Genomic DNA, 16,881 nt, shown 5'->3' on the forward strand with positions numbered 1-16,881 from the left:
GGTGAGGGAGAGGGTGATGTGTTTACAATGAGGGTAAAATGGCTGTCATTCTCGGCAAGACCCAGAAGAGGCAAAGGCTATGGTGACCACCTCTGTACTGAAATGAGGACACGTGGAGTAAGGAGCCCAGTGCCTAGGCACCCCTAAAGAGCCCTGGGAGCTGGGGGACATGGGAAGAGCCAAGCTCTGGAAATCAAGATCGTGGCCCCTGTGAGGAGCAGGGCAGTCAGGTCAAAATGTGGGAGCTGGGGGGCTCTCTCGGGAGACGCTCACCTCAGGGCTGGGCTGGGGCTGAGGCTACCATGTGGCACTTACTTCTTTGCCATCCTGGAGTCCTGGAAGGTGACGAAGATCAAGTCAAGACGCTTCAGCCGGACGCGGTTGAGCTCGGCGTTGAACTCGTCCGTCAGCTGCTCCTCCAGCTCACTGTAATACTGCTCTGCATCTACCTGGGGCGAGAGGCAGCCCTCAGAGCCGGGGGCCAGAATCCCAGGAAGGCACCCAGGGGCGGGGTTCCCAGTCACCTCTAGAACACCAGGGGCTGGCTCTGCCTTGCATTCCCCGCCTTAGGCCCGGGGACAGTGGGGTGCAGCGGGGGCAGAGGGGTGCTTCAGACTTGGCTGGAGCACAGAGACAGGACAACGTGCAGCTTTGTCAGGGGAGGGGGAGTCTTTCTGGTCTGGGTGGGGGTCCAGTTCTGCCCTGAAGCAGGAGTCCAAGTCTCAAAACCCGTGATTGGGGGACAAAGCAGGGGCAGGTGTCTCCCCTATCTCTTTGGAAGCCTTCGGTGTTCTTGCTGGACCCTGTGTCCAGCAGCAGAAGGGAGACAAGAGCAAGCTCCTCCAGTGAGCACCAGAACACTGGGGCAGACCCCAACAGGGCCTGGGGGCCCAAGGGTATGAGCAAGGGACAGCCTGGAGCCCCAGGCCCTGGCCCCTCCCTGCCATCCGACCCCCCTGCTGGTTACCTCCTTGAAGCAGGTGCAGCACCTGCAGAAGCACAGGCGGGAGCAGGGATGGATCCTGATCATGATCTTGCCACCAGTCTTCTTGGCCTTGGCCGTGTAGTAGAGCCGGCCCCGCATGGCATGGCGCCTGTCAGAGGTGGGCAACGGGGCAAGAGCTTCCGGTCAGTGGAGGCCGGTCCTCCTCCGCACCCCAGCCCAGATTCTGACAGGAGCTGCTGCAGCCTCACCTCTGATCATCCAAGTCGATCAGCGTCCTGACGTCATAGCAGAAGTGGACCCTGGTCACCGCGCAGCCTGGATAGGCCTCACTGCAGACACACACACAGATGCTGAGCCAGCTGGGGGGGCTAGGAGGTGCTGCCCTCACCCTGCCCAGCATGGCCGCCCACAGGCTGCACGGCCCAGCTGCCCGGCATGCCCACCTTTTCTGGTGGGAGAATCCATTCTCGCTTCTAAGGCCAAACTACTTTTGGGGTTTGAATTCTGGTAATCGGAGGATTGCCCCATCCTTCCTACATGGCCCAGAATGTGGCTCAGGGCAGAGCCTCAACCACTGAGGACCAGGAAAGAGCTGCTCATGAAAGATAGTGGACTCAGAGGACTCAGAGGGCAGGGTATCTGGGGACAGGAACTTGAAGTCACCAAAGAGGTCTCAAGATACTGAGTCCTGGGCACCTATGGTGCAGGGTCTCCTTGGACTCAGTAGCTGGAGCCATAAGAAAAAGGAAAATTAACATCTCTAACTAGGTGCGCGGGTGCATGCCTGTAATTCCAGAGGCTTGGAACTGAGGCAGGAGGATGGCAAGTTCAAAGCCAGCCTCAGCAAAAAGTGAGGCACTGGGGCTGGGGTTGTGGCTCAGCGGTGGAGTGCTAGCCTCACATGCGCGAGGCACTGGGTTTGATCCTCAGCAGCACATAAAAATAAATAAATAAGATTACGAAGAAGACATTTAAAAATAAAAAGTGAGGCTCTAAGCAACTCCGTGAGATCCTGTCTCTAAATAAAATATAAAATAGGGCTGGGGATGTGGATGGGTAGTTGTGTGCCTCTGAGTTCAATCCCTGGTAGACCCCCCCAAAACAAAACAAAACAAAATAAAAAAACCTCCTACTTCCTACCCAGCCATGCAGGAAGTCCCTGGCTTCTGAAACCCGGATCCAGCCCTGGGACTCCTCTCTATTCTGGAAAGTCGATTCTGAGCCGAGGCCAGGGAAGGCCACCAGCTAACTAACTCAGACCCACAGGAGGACCCAGGTAGGGATACGGGTGGAGGCAATGCACCCCACTTACTGGAAATGCTTGCTAACCATCTCTGGGTCTTGGATGTCCGTGGGCACATAGGTGATCATCAGTGTCCTTGTGACCTAGGTGGGAGGGCAAATGGACAGAGAAGTCTCAGCTTGCACAGGAACTCCAGAAGTCTGGTTTCTGGGTGGCCCAGAGTCCCGGGGAGCAGGCCTTCTGCTCACACCAGGCGGCCTGATGCCAAGGACCTCCTCGCTAAGTAAGCAAGTGCCAGTTTCTTTGCCTTGGTGTGCCAGCTGAGCCCACAGCCCCGAGGTCAGCAAACTGTGCCTCTCTCATTCTCTGGGCCACAGCTGTTGGGCCCCTGCCACAGACGGCTGATTGGAGGGAGGGAAAGGGAGAAACCTGCAGACAGGGCCCGGGGGAGGGTCAGAGCATAGGCAGCTCCACAGTGAATCCAGATCTCCCTGCAAACCCCCTCCCCAATTCCAGCAGAAAGTCTCACATCACCATGGAACCCCCTAAAATTAGAAGGGACAGGGGAGCTGGGACAAGGGCAGGTGCTATAGCTTGGATATGGAATGTCCTGCATGTGCTAAAGGCTTGGTGCTATTGGGAGCCAGTGGAAACCTTTAAGAAATGGGGATAAGTGGGAAGTCTTAGTCACAGGAGGTGACACTGGGACTCTGGGCTCTTCTTCTTTTTGCTTCCCAGCTACCACACGGTGAACAGCCTTTTCTGCTACATGTTCCCACCACGATATGCTGCCTGGACCCAAGCCCCAAGCCACGGGACCTACTGACCATGGACTGGAACTTCTAAAACTGTGAGCTACATAAACCTTTCTTCTTTTTAAGTTGATTATCTCAGGTGAACAGTAACAAAAAACGAACACAGCAAGACTCTGGAAGGAGACTGGGGAGGCCCCCTGCCTGGAGTTCTTATTTCATTCTGTGGGTGGGAAGTATCGTCCTTGACCATCACCTTCAAGATGGCAGTCTGGTAGACTGAGAGATGGGGGTCTTGGCAGAAGCATCTGGTGATAGTAAGAAAAGCTGAAGTAGCTGAGTCCTTGACCTTGGTCAAGGTTGGCCAAGCCTCCCTGCCTGGCAGGCGGAAACACTTGGGGTAAGTTTTCAGGGCGCGTGCGTTTGCACTCTGGACTGAGTTCAAATGAATCAGTCCTGTAGCGGGGACAGCGTTGGTGGAGTGGATCATACTCCCCTGAACCCTTGAAAACCTGAGATGGAATCAAGATATTCATCCTCTGGTTTCCCTTCCCACAGAGCATGGGCAACCTGAAGGCCCCTCTCTGGAGGCAGATGTAGGTCCAGGCAGGTGGCAGAGCTGCTGCCCACCCATGGCCACTGTGTGTCCTCCTGAGCACTCTCTCCTAGCCTTGGGAGCATGCACAGGTCAAGAAGTGAAGAGTTCAAGTCCCCAAATGCAGCCCTCGAACAGTGGACAGGGAGTCGTGAGGTGGCAGCCGGGGGGACACTCCAAACTGCTCACTTCCAGGCTGGGAAAATTCTAGGCCACGTGCCCTATAGCAGCTCGTGGAGTTCTCCAGAGGGTTTCGCTGCAGCTGCCCACTGCTAAATTGCTCCCCACCCTCCCTTCTGTTGGCCACCTTCTCTCTGGTCCTCGCTCCCCTACTGGCCTTTCCTGAGATCACCCCCCAGATATATGAATGTCACTCAAGTCATGGTCTCAGGGTCCGCTTGGGAGGTAGGGGGTGCCAAACCGAGACAGTGTGGATGCACAGGGGTCTGTGACCTCAGAGAGGGGAAGGAAAGTCCTGGGCACAGCTGGAGTGGGCAGCAGGGGACCCTGACCACTTAGGATGGAGGCTCCTGTGCATCCCAGTGTTTGTTACTCTTTGGTTTGTGGATGCGGGGTCCAGGGGCCTTGGAGAAGGGCTAGAGTGGCCGAGGGGCCAGGGTGGGAGGAGCTGGGCGGAAGCTGCTTAGCAGCCAGTGTGAGCAGTTTCAGTGGCTCAGCAAACAGGTGGGCCGGGCCGGGCAGGAGGGGCGAGCGGGGCGGGGAGCAGGCCCCCGGGTGGCTGTGAGGAGCGGTGTGCGCCTGCTCAGGAGGTCAGTCCCCTGGGGTGCGCCAAGCTGGGCCTTCTCTGAGGCCGGCCTGGAAGGGACAGTGGGGAGGGGCTCTTCACCTGCTCACCTGTTGGTTCTTCCTGGGCACAAAGCCCAAGCAATGGTGAGCCATGAAGAGGAAGTTGGTGAGAAAGTAGACGAAGGCGAAGAGGCTGTGCAGCCACAGGAGCCTGCTCCTGCGCAGGGAGAAGGCCGTGAGAGCTGGCCATGGCCCCAGCCCTGTGTCCCCAGGCCACCACGGGCTCCCCAGACCACCATGGTCTCCCCAGACATTCCCAATGTCCCCAAACCACCATGGGCCCTCAGACCACCATGGGCTCCCCAGAGCCCCAGTGTCCCCAGACCACCACGGTCTCCCCAGAGCCCCAGTGTCCCCAGACCACCAAGGTCTCCCCAGAGCCCCAGTGTCCCCAGACCACCAAGGTCTCCCCAGAGCCCCAGTGTCCCCAGACCACCAAGGTCTCCCCAGAGCCCCAGTGTCCCCAGACCACCAAGGTCTCCCCAGAGCCCCAGTGTCCCCAGACTACCACGGTCTCCCTGAACACTCCCAGTGTCCCCTCACCCCTCCACACAGTATCCCCAGACCCCCCAAAGTATCTCCAGATACCCCTACAGTGTCCCCAGACCTCACCACCACACTGTCCCCAGACTCCCCAATAAAGTCCCCAGATAACCCCCACCACAGTATCTCTAGACACACTCCCCCAGACCACCACCATAGAGTCCCCAGACCCCCCCCCCAGTGTCCCCAAACCCACTACCACAGTGTCCCAGATCCCCACCGGGCCTGCTCCCCGCCCCGCTTGCCCCTCCTGCCCTGCACCGCCCACCTGTTTGCTGAGCCACTGAAACTGCTCACACTGGCCGCTAAGCAGCTTCCACCCAGCTCCTCCCACCCTGGCCCCCCGGCCACTCTAGCCCTTCTGACAAGTGTTCTCAGACCCCCTCCAGCCACCACTATGTCCTCAGATCCTCCAGACCAACTTCTTGGAGTCCCCACTCTCAGACACCCTAAAGGGGGTGGCAGTGGTGGCCAGGGGCCTGGCTCTGGAGGAAGGGCTAACACTGTCAAGTGCTTACTTGGAGCCAGGTCCAGAACGGGCCTGAGTTTTGCAGGTGCATATTCTCATGAGACTCCAGAGCCCTAGGTCCAGGGTCAGCGGGTGGCAGAGGTAGGTGCCAACCACCACGTGATCTCTTAGTCCCTCCCTGGACTGGAGGGGGAGACTGACAGGTTCATGGTTCACTCGATCCGACGAGGGCGGAATTGAACCCCGAATGATCAGGGAGACCACATCTTAGACCAAGAGGGTCTCTGCCTCTTGGGAGCTGGACATACTAAAGCGAACAGGACTGTGTTCTCCAGCCCTCACGAGTGGCCAGTTTGGTAGTTCCACTTATGACAAAGAGAGATGTTGGGGCACAGAGCCCTGCCCACCAAGAGAGTGTGACTTCTGGTGTCCCACTTGGGACCTGGATTCCAAGGACACCAGGCCTCTCTTGCTAGCACCGTGGTGCCCCTCTTGTGGATGGACACACTGGCCCTCCCCTCCCCTCAGAGCCCAGCCAGGAGAATGGGAGGCCAGAAGATCAGGTACCTACTCTGTGGAGACATTGACAATGGTGGTCCGTGCGAAGTGGCTATTCCAGTCTGAAAGAGAAGAAAGGTGCTGACCCCCGGCCCAGCTCCTCAGCGGCTGGAGGCAGAGTGCAGAATTCAAGGTTCCCCGATGAACGCCCAGGGCCTAGAGATGCCTGCCGACATCCCCCTCTTCCTACCGGTTCCCCAGGGTTTGTTCCCAGATTCCAACACAAATATCCTCCCCCAGGCAGTGCTGATAGAAGCTCTTATGCATAAATCAAGACCAGATATTTTGGGGGCATCCCAAGGGCACAACTGGCACATAATAGACACCAAGTAAATGCTTGTCAAAGGAACCAACTGTCCAGCCACGAGCAAGTGATGAGATCAGCAACCCGGGCAACAATCACAAGAACTGCCCCCCAAACAATGGGATGCTGCCTCGTTTGAACAAAGTAAATCCTTCTGGCTAAACATATCAGGTTGTCATTTCAGACACCTTCAAGTTTTGCAAAATGTATCTAAAAATCCTGCATTATACTCTCATTGCCCACATAGCAGATCTTAGAATCTGGAGAACCTGTAAAGACAGGAGTTGTGTTATTCATGCTCATGGTGGGATCTGGTGTCATGGACACTCATATGTGCCACACCATACCAAGGTCCACATCTGGCTGAGAAACAGGTAGAAAACTGAGGCATCCAGGGACAGGTGGTTGACACCTGGGTATTTTAGGTGCTCTTAGACACTAGCTGGTTGTTCATCCTCCCTACAGCTCTGTCTGTCCTGTAGTTCTAAGGGAACTGCTGCTGCTCTCCCCTGAGCCCCTGCTGTGTATCAGGCACCGTGCTAGGCACTTGACATTATCTCCCAATGCCCAAGACAGCAAGGAAACGGAGGCCTGGGAAGACTGATTTGCCAAATAGAAGGTTAAATAAATTGTTAGCTTGAGCAAAGGTATTTTCTGGGGAGCAAATCCGGGGGAGCCAAGATTTTGAAGGGCTTTGAAGCCAAGCCCTCCCTCCGGATGCTATTTAGCCCAACAGGCTGATGCCATCACAATGAGTGTGAGCAGAGAACCTCTGAGACAGATGCTGGGGTGACCGTGCTGTGTCCATGGGGCAGGATTGCAGGGTGGGGGGAGGTCCCAGGGTTGGGTCGAGTACAGGGACTTCTGAGGTGGTCACATGTCCTGAAAGGGCCTCCATGAACACCTGCGTAGGGGTGTGTGGGATCACGGGTAAACACTTGGTTCCGGACTCAGCTGACCCTCCACACGTGCTCCATGCCGGGTCCTGGCTCAAACAAAGAAGGACCCATCCCCTGTCTCCACGGGAGAGCACAGAAGCACAGCTTGTCAGGGTCACCCAGCAACCACCTTCCAGAGGACGGTTAAAATCCAGGTGTCTACCCGCCAAGGTTCAGTCTCAGTCCCGCCTGCCAGGCTGCCCCTTGGGTCTAGTGGCCCAGGGCCCCGGGCCCGCTGAACCCCACCTACCCAGGACAGTGCCAGTGTAGTTGATGGGCAGAATGACACCCAAGGAGGGGAGGCAGAGGATGAGCACGAAGATGATGAGGTGGTACTGGAACATCATGTAGATGCGCGCGTCGTCCCCACACTTGTTAATCAGATCCTGGTTCCTGGAAGAGACACAGATGGAGGCGTTCCTTAGGAGCCACAGCTCAGGCGAGCGCCGCAGGAAGATGACCGTCCCACTCCCCCTAGGTTTTTGCTTTCCTTGCCTTCTCCCCACCCCTCCTTTCCCGCAGGGTCCCACCCAGGGCCTTGTGCACGCGAGGCAAGCCTCTGCCCCTCACCTACACTTCCAACAGCCCCCTTTTTCTTTTCCTGGGGGAACACTGACCTTCTCCTCAAGGCATCTGGTGTCCCTAAGTGCATGTCACTGGGTTTTACAGAGAGAGGGGCCCTGTGGCAGATGTGCACTGGAGACCCTGAAGTGCTCCTCAGTCCAAGCCCGTCATCCCCTCGTCACTTATTAAATACCGTGAGTGCTCGCTCTGGTGCCGCCCCGACAAAGCACCAGAGAGACACTGATGTAGGGGGATACACTCTGGTTTAAAAATCTGTTTATTTATGGATTTATTAGATGTGGCTTGACTTTTATTTTATTCATTTATTTATATGTGGTGCTTAGAATCGAACCCAGTTGCTCACACACGGGAGGCAAGTGCTCTACCACTGAGTCACAACCCTAGCCCTAAAAAGCTGTGTGTTTTAATTCTTTAAATTAAAATGGAATACCACAACGCGATGACACGCCGCACTCCCAGGCTGGCCAGAGGGAGGAAGCTGGACAAGGCCAAGCGTGGAAGAGGGTGGGGTGTTGGGAGCTGGCTACATGCACAGCGTATGCACTGGCCCAACCACTCGGGAGAGGGGTCGGCCTTATCTATGGAAATTCTATACACGCACAACCTGGGATCCTACGGTTCCACTCCTAGGTTTATACCCAACAGAAACACATGACATGTGCTCCAAAGACATGTGTAAGAATATCACAGATGTGTGACATTTGTGACATCCCCAACTAGAAACATCTTAAATGTCTATCAGAGGTGGATGGACACAAGAATTGTTACACACACACAATGAAATACTATATACTGTTAAAAATGAATCACTCGTAGCTGAACCTCACAGACACAACGCTGAGTGAAAGACACCACCTACAAACAACAGCTACTGTATGATTTAATATATTAAGTTCAAAAAAGGGTAATACTAAACTATACAGTTGGAAGTCAGAATACCAGCGACCCTCAGAGAGGAGGGAGGAGATAGGGGATTGGAAAGGAGCAGGAGGGGGACTTCTGGGTGTTCTGATTCTGGATCAGGGTGGTCCTGGTGGCATAGGCACTGCACTGTATAATGAGCTGTATATTTAATTTTTGTGCATTTGTGTGTGTGTGCTTGTGTGTGTGTGCTTGTGTGTGTGTGTTATGCTTCGGTTAAAAAACATAAAAGCAACACATGCTCATCGTAACTTTGGGAAATAGTAAAAAAAAAAATAATTTGCCAACAATCTCATCAAACCTAAAACAGTGACTATTCAGGATTTTGGTTAATTTCCTTCGGTTTCCTGTTGTGCTAGTTTTCCTTGGTGACTGTGATGGTTTGAACAGGGTCTGGCCCCTTGCAAACTCGTCCCCGTGGTGAGGTGGTAAGAGGATGAAGCTTAACCCTGCTATGGTGTTCGAAGGTGGAAGTGATAAAGATTAAATAAGGCCATCAGGGTGGAGAACCATGGTTGGATCCTGGTGGCTTTGTAAGTAAAGAGACCACAACGCGTGCGCGCGCGCACACACACACGCAGACACACACGAGCACACCTGCTCCCTGCCATGTGACTCCCTGTGTAGCCTTGGGATTCTTTCCAGCAGGAAGGCCATCACCAGATGCAGTCCCTTGTCCTCTGACCTTGGACCAGAACTAGGAGGCAGAGTGAATCTCTTTCCTTCCTGACTTGCTCAGTCTGCGGTACTGTGTCCTTAGCAACCCAAACAGACTGCTTATGGTCAGAGCATCTGATGAACTGCTCTTCAGCTTCACATTTTATTGTAAGCCTTTCCCGTCTGTTTACATAATGGCAACAGTGGCCTCCATTTACAGAGCTCTCGTTTGTGTCCAGCGCCCTCTGGGCCCCCCACTCCATGGGTGCATGCACCCTGGACTCCCACCCTGGCCTCTCTGTCAGACATGTGGTTTGTACGAAGCGTCTAGCATCCAGTCCAGAGTTCAGATTTATTTTTAAACATTATGATGAAAAGAACATCTTCAATCATTCCATTTATGGAATTATTTAGAGCTCCTGATTTAAAAAAAATTATTTATTCTTAGCAGCTAAAACACTTCCTTCTGGGCTGGGGATGTGGCTCAAGCGGTAGCGCGCTCGCCTGGCATGCGTGCAGCCCGGGTTCGATCCTCAGCACCACATACAAACAAAGATGTTGTGTCCGCCAAAAACTAAAAAAAAAATAAATATTAAAAAAATAAAAATAAAAATAAAACACTTCCTTCTGCTAAACTGGAGGATTAAGCCCCAGGAATGGGTGGCTGAGGACCATGGGAAGGCTGGGCGCAGGGGGGGTGGGCACAGCAGGTGTCTTGCTGCAGGCCGGGGATTTGGTCTTTCCACAGAAAATTGTGAGGAGTGGGAGGTCTGAGAGAGTCTCCAGGTGGACAGCAGAGGGCCAGGAGTTCCTGCCCTCGCCACTGGGCCCATTCTTTAAAGTGCCACCCACTGTGACACTTGCCCTTGCTACCATGCACCATGAGTTCTCCTTCTCTGCTCCCGTCTCTTCCTCTCTCTCCTTTCTGGAGACTTGCTGTCTCCATGGCCCTTCTCTTTCCCTTTGCCATCCCACTCTCTCTACACCTACACACACACATCTTCCCTTTACCTACAACCAGGCTCAAGGGCACACTGCTTCCTCTAAAAATAAGCCAAACGGCTCCTCAAGCATCCACGCCCTGCCCGGCCTCCCCTCTAGTTCCCTCAACACCTCCATTCCCTCCTCACCCACCTCTTGAACAAGGTGAGCTTTGTTCTCCGTCTCTTCCCCTCGGAGAGGTCCCAAAGTGCCCTCCCAGTGGAGACTCAGTCACCCAGGCCAATGTCCTTGCTGCAGGTCTCATTCCTCCCAGGCTCTGTACACTGGAGGTTGCTGGCCACACCTGCCCTGGAGCCTCGTCCTGGCTGGACTCCAGTGATCCCAGGCTGCAGGACGCCCCTTCCTCCTCCTGTCTCATCAGGCTCTCTCTTGGCCTTTGCTGATCTCACCTTCCTGGGTAACCCATTGGCTCCTGGCTGTGACATCTGTCTTCCAAGTCCAAACCCCCGGCTCTGAGCCTTGGCCCCGTTCTTTTTCAAAAGCCTGCTGGTGCATTCACGGGCTTGCTCCGGCCACTGTTTCCTCTCTTGCCTACAATGTTACTGACCTCCCCGGAAGTCAGACCTCAATTTCTCTCCCCGACCCTTCCTCACCAATCGACTGCAGCCCTACCACCTCCCTCCTACCTGTCCTCTCCGTCATTGTTTCACTGGTCACCAGTGAAGGATGTGATGGGGCCACCATCACATCCTTCCTGGACCACTGGAATAGCCTCCTTAGCTGCTCGCCTTGACTTTGGGCATTTTAAACCCTAAATATACTCCCCTACAGATCTCATCTTGGATTTCCAGCTCAAAAACAGTAACTGGGTCTCTACTGCAACTAGATCAAGGCCCAAGCTTCTTGGTATGGCAGTCACAATCCCAGCTGATCCTTCTGGTACGACCTTCTCCTCGCCCTCTTCCTGTATCCCACCAAAAGATTTACCATTTCCAGACACTCCCTATGTATCTCTGCCCCAATCCTTTGCTCACAGAGTCCTTTATTTATTTTTTGGTACCAGGGATTGAACCCAAGTGTGCTCAACCACTGAATCACATTCCCAGCCCTTTTTATTTATTTATTTTTTATTTTGAGACATGATTTCACTAGGTTGCTTATAGTCTTGCTAAATTACTGAGGCTGGCCTTGAACCTGCAGTCCTCCTGCCTCAGCCTTCTGAGCCACTGGGATTATAGGCGTGTGACACTGCACCTTTATTTCGGATGTGCCCTCTACTCACTTCTTCCCATCCTTCAAGACCCAGCACAAAACTTCACTTTTTGAGCCCCACAGTTAGATTTCAACCTCTTTCCCCCAAATACCCCTTTTGCATGGCAAATTATAGCCTCTCCATTATGAATGAGGAAAGAGTCTCATTCACCTTGTTTCTCCAGGTAGACTGCACGGGCTCTGTGCCCCGGAACTCTGGCTGACCTGCCTCTGCTCAGTGAATACTTTCACTGTCATCTATGACACTGTTTGCTATGGGATGCAGGTGCAATGCTCCCCCTTCCTACCACGATAGGAGAGAGGTGTCCCCTGTGGAGGGGTCTCTCTGATAGGAGCTCGTGGTGGGGCGGGAATGGGGGAAGCACACGCTCAGCTGTACGCACTGGCCTCCCCGCTAACCCGCAGGTCCGGGTACACACACACATGCAGATGGGCAACAGCTGGGTGACTCAGTCTTTCATTCCACACTCATGCACACCACAGAGTCGCAGAGACACCCACCACGTGGTGTCTGTTAGGTTTCGCCTGTGTCCTGCTTCCCCACAACACGGACACTGTCTCACCCTGTGACATGTCAGTGGGCAGTGGGGAAAATCCAGGAAGTCAGCCTCAGGCCACCTCCAGGGGTTCCTTTTCTCCCACACCAGAGGATGTGGTCAGCATGGGTGGACCTTCCCTCTGACCCATGCAAGGGACTGGGCATTTTGCCATCAAGCCTGACCTCTCAGTCACAAATTTACTAAGCTCAGGAACCTAGAACCAGCCTACATGGCCTCGAGCGAGGGAAATGAGCTCCAAATGTCCATACACACTGCCATGGTTTGGATATGATTTGTCCCCCAAGGGGTCCTGGGTGACATGCTTGTTCTCCGCTGTGGCAATATTAATGGGTGGTGGGACCTTTAAGACACAGGACCTAATGGGAGGTCCCCTTGGGTCATTTTGGGGGCCCTGCTTTCAGAAGGTAGTTCTGTGGGGCCCTGAGGTTAGTTCTTGCAAGAGTGAGTTGTTGTAAGAGCCTGAGCTTAGGGCAGGGCGTGTGGCTCAGTGGTAGGGCACGTGGTTAGCATACAGGAGGCCCCGAGTTGGATGCTCAGCACCACTAAACAAATAAATAAAATTTTAAAAATGAAAGAGAGAAAGAAAGAGGGTCTGAACCTGACTCCTGAATTGCTCTCTGGCTTCCTGTCTTGCAGTGGAATCTTGTTTTGGCAGGTGACATTCACCATAAGCCAAGTTGGTGCTGGCACCGTGCCCTGGAACTCCAGACCATTAAGCACAATAGACCTCTTTTCTCTACCGAATTATCTAGCCTCAAGTATTTCATCAGAGTAACTAGAAATGGACTGATACACATTGTAAGTTATCTTAAAAATAAAAAAACAGTAAATTCACGTAAAAGGTAATATGAAACTGTTGACAGGGGTTACTTCTGGGGAAGACTGCAGGTAGACTTTCATGTTCCTCTTAATGAAAACTTACTTACTTTGGCTTGTGCATGGTTAACAAATTAACCAAGCAAAACCAGAGAGTGGGCGGCGGGAGGGAGAGGGAGAGAGAGAGGGGAGCCAGTGTTAAAGTCTCCCCCTACTCACCCACAGGTAGCTACAAGTAGAGAGGCTGGTGTTTGACGCGCTCACAAAGGAGCTGCCTTGCTTCCCTGGGACTATGACCGATGAGGAAGGAACGCTGCAGGCCAAGGCCATGGGGGAGTCCCCAGCAGTGGGGCTGGGGGTCCTAGGTCCAGTTGGGGTTCCCTGTGCACCCCAAGGGCCTTTTAGGTCTGAAGAAACAGAAGTGCCCTGGTGGCTCCTGGGGCTGGGGTCTTGTGACAGCAAACCCTGAGAGGCTAACCATGCTGGGAGGAAGGAAGAGTCATGCCAGCCTCTGCAGAGAAGCCCCAGTGCCTGTGGCCGCCAGGAACAGCAAAGCTGTGCCCTAAAGCAGGTGTCACCAAGCAAGGAAGTACCCTGGAATAGGGGTTTGAAGGACAGGCTGGGCAGGACGGACGGGAGGAGATATTCGTAGAGTCAGGATTCTGCAGGGCTCTGAGCACAAGCAGGTGGGGCTGTGTGCACACCGGCCTGCCTGGGGTGGGGGGTTGTATGCTTGTGCATGCTTATACAGGCACCAAGGGAATAGAGTTCTGGTCAGCAACTGCTCGGCTGAAGTGCCCGGCTGGTGTGGGGAATCAAGAAAGCAGATGTCTCGAGGGCACAGAGGGAGGAAGTCTGTCCACCCTTCTCTCAGTGTGTTTGCTTCCTCTTGATAAAATTGATGCATGGCGTGCACAGGAAACAGGCAAATAGCATGTGGAAAGGGTCTCCTGGCATGGGGTTCATAGAATCATTTTACATGCATGGGAATCATGGCTCAGCTCTTATACAAGGTCCTTCCTGAGGACTCAGGTGACATAGATAGTGGGCTATGTCCATTCCCATTCATCAGTTGTAACCAGGTAAAGTGACCTCCGCCTGATCTGGGGAGGCAGGAGCTGGGGTGGGTTGGGGGACAGAGCTCAGGCCTGGCATCCCGCCAGGGGGGCTAATCCACATCTCCACCCTCCCACCCCCAAGGCAGGGCTGTCCCAGGCTCCGAGCTAGGCACTTACTTCATGGTCAAGCTGTTGAAGAGCCAGGAGCAGAAGCCCTGGGGAAAGGAGAGAAGAGAACAGTGAGAGGAGCCAGGCCCCTGCCCGTCTGCCCAGGGCCCAGGCAGCCATGGGTGATCCTGGGCAGGCGCAGCTGTGTCCAGTAAGGGCCCCCCTCCCTCCAGGAAATTAGGGGTGACTGCTGAGGGAAATGTCTACCCAGAAGCGAGTGGACACCCCTGTCATCCTGATACCAGGAACGGGACTTGGAAGGAGAGCCCAGGATTGAGGGGAGAAGGGCCTCTTAGGAGTTCATCTGCAGCTTTCCATCTGTCCTTCCTTGCTTCCTTCTGGAAGACGGCCCTCCAGGGGCCATGTTTCCCTCTGGGATCCCAGGGGCTCATCAAAGCTTCAGACAAGGCGACGACCCTTCATGGGCCCATTTAGGTGGCCAGGCAGGCCCACTGGAGGTGAAGCCAGATTTAGGCAGGCAGTCAGTATAGACAGGTAGATCGAGTCAGGCTGGATCAAGGAGGCCAATTGGAGTGGGTCTGGGAAGTTGCAGACTGCCCCCTGAGGGACTGAAATGCCTTCAGAGCCCTTCCTCCACCCTTACCAAGATAACCTGCCCCTGCTCCAACCTGTTGCTAAGGTAACCTGCCCCAGGAATTGTCCCTCCCTCCCTGGAGTTATAAAAGTAGTTAATTAATGGGTCCTGGGCTGCTCCATCGGGCCCGTCCCCCATTCACCTGCTTCTCACCTTTTGGCCACCCCACCTGAGCTCTCCTGGGCCTACTCACATATGCAGGAAGGAGAGAGATAAGGGGGAGAGAGCAGGAGAACAAAGGAAGCCTGAGACATACAAAAAAGGGCAAAAACCCCTCACTTCTTGGGATACCAGGATACCAACCATGGCCCCTTTCTCCCTCCAGAGAGAAGTCTATGTTACTCCCTTTTTAAGTAAACCCTGCTTCCTATGCCTGCCTCGGCCTGCTTCTCTAATGTTAAACTTCAACTTGTGAGGGAGCAGGACTGGTCACTGGTAACCAGTGGTATCAGATGGACAGTCTTCTGGAAGGGGATTTTCCCAAAAGGAAGCAACAAGGGCAGGCAAAAGAAATAGAAACAGAAGAAAATCCTCTGCTCCCTCACATAAGGCCACCTTCCGGGTCTTCTCCCCGTGTCAGGTTGCCTGGCCAATCATGGGGGTGTCCACTGCAGGGACACCATTTTCCCAGCCATTATTCTGAGGAGCCAAAATAAGGACAGATACCCTGATATGAGTCAGGACAATGAAAGGGGCACAGCAGTAATAGTGAATGTCCCCAGAGAGGGGGTGACTGGTAGATAAAATGTGGGCTGGGAGGTTCAGGCACCCCTCCCCCCACATGGAGAGTCCTTGTCCACTGCCCACCCTGGAAGCAAGATGTGGCTCTCATTGCACGAACAGTTGAGAACACACCTTCCCGGGAAAGAGAAGGGTGTTTCTGCCTCTTCCACAACAGGTGCACAGGTGTATCCAAGGCACCTCCAAGGACATGAACTGTCATACACAGAGGACAGACAGATTGTCCGTGAAAAGACAGAGGATGTGTGAGAAGAGTGTCCGATGTGCCCTTGAAATTGTGTAGGGGGGGATACATCTGTCTCTCCAGTATGTTTACGTGCGCGTGCACATCTGCACACACGCGTGCACACACATGCTCCCCTGTATCCCTCTGAAGGCATAAACCACCCAGAGGCTCCCCCCTCTCTCCTGGTTTAATTGAATTGCTCTCCTCTGCACTGCTGCCATCATGGCTTACCATCTCAGATATTTAAAAAATAATAATAATAATCCTTTGGTCATTGTAAGAACAACAAAGTAAAAAAAAATGATGCGTCTAAAGGTATTAACACCTTGTAAGGCAGGTGTTAATGTCCTCACTCCACTTTGAGGCCTCCAAGAAATGAAGTAACTTATCTGAGGCTTCATAGTTTGAATGCGGCAGATCCAGGCAAGTAGAGGGCCTGATCTCTTGCAGGGGTGATCGGGGCAGGAATATGGTTCTGCCATCTGGCTTAGCACAAGCAACAATCCTGTATCTGAGGTGAATCGTGCAGCTGTCTGGATTGGATTTGGGGCCTGGTGGGAAGCAAGGCCAAGCTCCTGCCTGATCTCACTGGGGCGGGCAGACATTCAAGACTTCTTGCTGGTGCAGAAGCCGGTCATGCTAGACAGAGTTACGGAAGTTAAAGAAAACCTGCATTTTCTATGTGCATACATCAAAAGGTCTGGGTCCCTGGGGGTTTGTGCCTGGGCTGAAATCTAAACAAAGGATGGGGTGACAAAGAACAGCCACCTGGGAAAGGGCGAGGGGAGAGCATGGGAGGGAGGACGCTCTCTTGAGGTTTAAAAGGTGACCGATTAGCTGGGGGTGGGGGTGTTGAGAAGAGAGACAGGCTGGACAGTGGGGAAAGAGACCAAACCACCAGGCCAGGCCAAGGCACCTGCAACTTACTGCCAAAGCATTAGGACGATGCTGAGGAGTCACACAGGGCATTCCGTGTCCCCCTTCATGGGGATGTCTAGGATGCAGGTGGGAAATGGATGAGTAGGGGGAAGTAGGACCTAAGGGTGGTTAGAGCTGCTCTGGCCACCCAAAGAGAGACTGGTTGAAGTCTGGGTGGGGCCAGCTGGAGGGATGGAGAAAAACACTGGAAGGTAAAAGCAACCGAACAGGGTGGGCAAATGGATCACAGCAGGGGCCCCGGGGGGG

At 53.9% G+C, this 16,881-nt stretch overlaps 1 protein-coding gene across 1 annotated transcript in view; it reads right to left on the reverse strand.

Annotated features, from left to right (window-relative positions):
* Positions 1 to 16,881, reverse strand: part of Tmem63c (transmembrane protein 63C) — a 36,047-nt gene that overhangs the window by 16,688 nt on the left and 2,478 nt on the right. Inside the window, exons 4-11 of the mRNA XM_027931477.2 lie at positions 14,144 to 14,181; positions 7,406 to 7,548; positions 5,927 to 5,975; positions 4,392 to 4,500; positions 2,259 to 2,332; positions 1,195 to 1,275; positions 968 to 1,094; positions 316 to 449 (exon numbers count right to left, since the gene is read on the reverse strand). Coding sequence (XP_027787278.2) covers positions 316 to 449; positions 968 to 1,094; positions 1,195 to 1,275; positions 2,259 to 2,332; positions 4,392 to 4,500; positions 5,927 to 5,975; positions 7,406 to 7,548; positions 14,144 to 14,181 — 755 coding nt within the window. The remainder of the gene's footprint in view (positions 1 to 315; positions 450 to 967; positions 1,095 to 1,194; positions 1,276 to 2,258; positions 2,333 to 4,391; positions 4,501 to 5,926; positions 5,976 to 7,405; positions 7,549 to 14,143; positions 14,182 to 16,881) is intronic.

The sequence above is a fragment of the Marmota flaviventris genome, chromosome 2 (genome assembly GCF_047511675.1).
Source record: "Marmota flaviventris isolate mMarFla1 chromosome 2, mMarFla1.hap1, whole genome shotgun sequence".
In the NCBI taxonomy this organism is placed as follows: Eukaryota; Metazoa; Chordata; class Mammalia; order Rodentia; family Sciuridae; genus Marmota; species Marmota flaviventris.